Source organism: Halyomorpha halys, unplaced genomic scaffold (assembly GCF_000696795.3).
Source record: "Halyomorpha halys isolate HHAL.00 unplaced genomic scaffold, Hhal_1.1 Scaffold13.1, whole genome shotgun sequence".
NCBI lineage: Eukaryota > Metazoa > Arthropoda > Insecta > Hemiptera > Pentatomidae > Halyomorpha > Halyomorpha halys.
In genome coordinates this window covers 550,756-554,283 of record NW_027104938.1, presented here as the reverse complement: position 1 = coordinate 554,283, position 3,528 = coordinate 550,756, and the positions used below count along the sequence as shown (strand labels likewise).

Below are 3,528 nucleotides of genomic sequence, written 5' to 3'. Positions count from 1 at the left end.
GAATGCCCGCCAAAAACCAAAACCTGTCTCCATGTTGCATGTAAACATCGATTGTCGCACAACAGTTAGAGATTTTTGCAAATGATTTACTACTTTCTGAATATTATTCTTTAGCACTATTTCTTGATTTCTATTTTTCCTTTAATTTACTGTATTTTCAATTATGAGGGGATGAGTTAAAATAGTTTTTATGATATTTTAATCTGCTCAACATGGCCTTGATTCAACGTACCGCCATCTTGGTTTTGTTTTGAATCACGAAGTTATTATAGACAATAAAAATTGGTTAGCTTGCTTTTTGGATAAACAAAACAAATGAACAATATTAAAATGATACATAAAATAAAACATATCAAAAACCCTTTATACATCAAAATATACTATTTACTCAAAAAGAGCATATTAAAATATATATATATATATATTTTTGACAGAAGAAATGATTTTTCAATGGACTAGTGTTGAGTTTTCATCCCTGATGAAAATGAAAGATGGTGCTAAAAGGTCATAGTTTATTGTAAACAATTGTAAAGGTAGCTAAAACAGAGTTTATTCAATTTAGTTTATATCGGCAGACAAACCAGGAATTGTTTCTTATAATAACACCCTCAATAAGTACAAGAAAACAGTATTTTAAACTTGCTTTTATATTTGTTATTGATTTCTTAATTTTATGTAAATAAATGTTTGTTTCAGAACTCCAACTATTACATTTATTAAAAGTTCCTAAAAGACATTCAATTCAATAGGAAACAAAACTACAGTTAAAAGCAACAAACACCTTGTAATTTTCTGTTATCAATTAAATTTAAGTTATAAAAAATACTCGATATTTGATGCCTATTTCTTTAAAATAATAAAATGTAATAATTCATATGCTTGTTTTATTCGTATTATATTCCTTAGAAACTTTAGCACAAAATAAAAATATCCATATTTTCTTTCTTGCCCATTGTATCGTATATATCGTTCTCTTTCATACATTTCATAATTTTGATTTAAATTGTTTTCACTATTTATATATTTTAATCATTACTTACATATTTTATTATTTTAATTCAATTACTCATTATTTACATTTTCTTCAGCACCTTTCACTATGTTTATTAATTTATTTACATGACTACTATTTTTAATATATTCTAATATCCTCTTTCATGAGTAAATAGTTATTTTTATATATAAATGATTTTAGCTATGTATCAATGTTAAATATTGTTCATTTGTTTTGTTGAACCAAAAAGCAAGCTAACCAATTTTCATCATCCATAATAAATACATTATTCAAAACAAAGCAAAGATGGTGGTACGAGTCCTTCCAAAAATCTGTTGAATCGAGGCCATGTTGAGCATATTCAAATATTTTAAAAACTTTATTTTAACTTCCCACCATAATTGAAATTACTATACATTTAAGGAAAAATAGAGGCTAAGAATAAACATTACAGAAAATTATTCATAAAGGAAATCATAGGGAAAAACTCAAACCTGTAGTGCTACAATTGATGTTGAGAACTAGTAATGAGAGAAGGGGAAGGAAGAAAACTTGGTTTTTGATCATTCGTTGCTTAGGCGGGAGATGGATGACATCGCCTAGAGGCAGGATGTCCTGAAGATCCCTTAGCTACTCTCAGTGGTAGACATCTTGAAATAAGAAGACATCGGATAGTCACCTAAGTAGAATAAAGGACTCTTTGTTTTGAGTGAGAGGATGTTTTCTGAAAGCGGAGGTGAAGAGAATCTTTTGTTGTTCTTTAGAAATAGAATTTCGGGAAAGAAGACAAAATGTTTTGTTTACAGTTGGTGAGTGTTTGTTTGTTGAGAACGAAGACATAGAGTAATTGGTTAGTGTTGCTCAAAAAGCAGATTTGTAAAGGTAGCTAATAAATAATTTAATTCAGTGTCATTAGTAGCTGAAGGTAGGTTCTGATTGCCTAGTCAATCAAGTTATAAAATTTAAATAAAATTCTCCAATTTGTTTTATAATAAGGCTTTTTATTTCTACCTAAGCTATGCCTAAGATATGAGAATTAAGTTAAAACTATATAAAATTCCATTCATTTTTTTTTTAAATATAATTTTGAATATTACAATATATAGGGGGTGAAGTTGATCGCCTGCTCGTGGTGCCCCCTGCGTTATGCAAACGATCAACAGCTGTCACCAAACAGCCCGTATACTAGCGACAAATGCAACAGAAATTGCCCAATAGGCAAGCAAATAGCTTTTTTAAAGGTTCCAACAAATCTGTTATTAATATGAAATCTGTTTTTTAGAATGCCGGAGGATTATCAAATGGCAGAAATGCCTCCTTTGGCGTAGGAAAAAAAACAAAAACAATATATATAATTTTTATTTAGTGTTTTATTTAGTGTATTTATATATAATTCTTACCTCTACAATATTATATTTTATTTTTTATATAATCTTTCCACTTTCCTGAGACTGGTGATTATTATTTAAATAAAATAAATTTTATCCAATTAAAGTTTCAAAACAATCTATATTTCTTTATAAGACCAACGTTTCGGCCAATTTGGCCATTCTCAAGGACGATTTTAAATACAATTTATAACCACATCAATTTTAAAAAACTTTTTGCAACCTATTCTGCCCAGGCCAATAATTTCAGTCAAAATTACCATATTTTGTCAATTCTTCACATTAACATTAAAACTTTTAATAACAATCAAGTTAGACAATAATTTATGATTGTTGTGATAAATCAAAAATGAATACCTGTTATGACGAGTTTTCCATTCACAAAAATAAGAATTACTATTCTTGGTTTTATCATTCTGTATATGAGAGCAGGAAACAGTTCAGGTTCATAACTAAAAGAAATCATAAAATAAAAGTGTTTATGTACAAAAAAATAAAAAACAAAACAGAAAAAAATGGTTGATTATAAATTATTTATTTACCTGCTAAATTGGCCATGAATCTGATGCAAATTTTCTAATCTCAGTGGAAATCTTAAATCGCAAGTAGCGACCATATTGTGAATCTTGAAGTCTTTAAATTTAACCTAAAAATATAATTATTATTAAAATTCATAAGTAGTTAATTCATTTAAAGAAATTTAGAAAATGGTTGCATTACATGCTTTTAGACAAGAAACAAAAATTGTATGTTTATTTTCAATTACTGTACAACTAATTTTATGTAGCACAAACATTTTAAATCAATTTTTTTGTATTTCTTATGTTATTAAGTTTATTACATGTATTTTTAATTTAAAAAAATTAAAAGTTTATATTTATATTTTTTCAGTTTTTAAGAATGTTTTAAATTATGTTCTTGATTTAAAGTACTTTTATGTTTTAAATTTAGTTACTTATTTAATTTATATGTGTTCAATTTTGTATTACACTAAATTACTTTTATGTATATATGTATTAATAATTTGTTTCAGTTTTGATATATATTTTTATTATTTATTACTTGCATTCAATGTGCACTGCATTAGAACTTCAGTCCAGTAGTTATAATAAATACAAAGACTACGTTAAACCCAAATTAATACAA

The 3,528-nt window shown here is 26.5% G+C and overlaps 1 protein-coding gene across 1 annotated transcript in view; it reads right to left on the bottom strand.

The window, feature by feature from the left end:
• The window catches only part of LOC106679618 (uncharacterized), a 12,297-nt gene that overhangs the window by 3,911 nt on the left and 4,858 nt on the right, over positions 1–3,528 (bottom strand). The window contains exons 5-6 of the mRNA XM_014418882.3: positions 2,925–3,028; positions 2,740–2,834 (exon numbers count right to left, since the gene is read on the bottom strand). Coding sequence (XP_014274368.1) covers positions 2,740–2,834; positions 2,925–3,028 — 199 coding nt within the window. The remainder of the gene's footprint in view (positions 1–2,739; positions 2,835–2,924; positions 3,029–3,528) is intronic.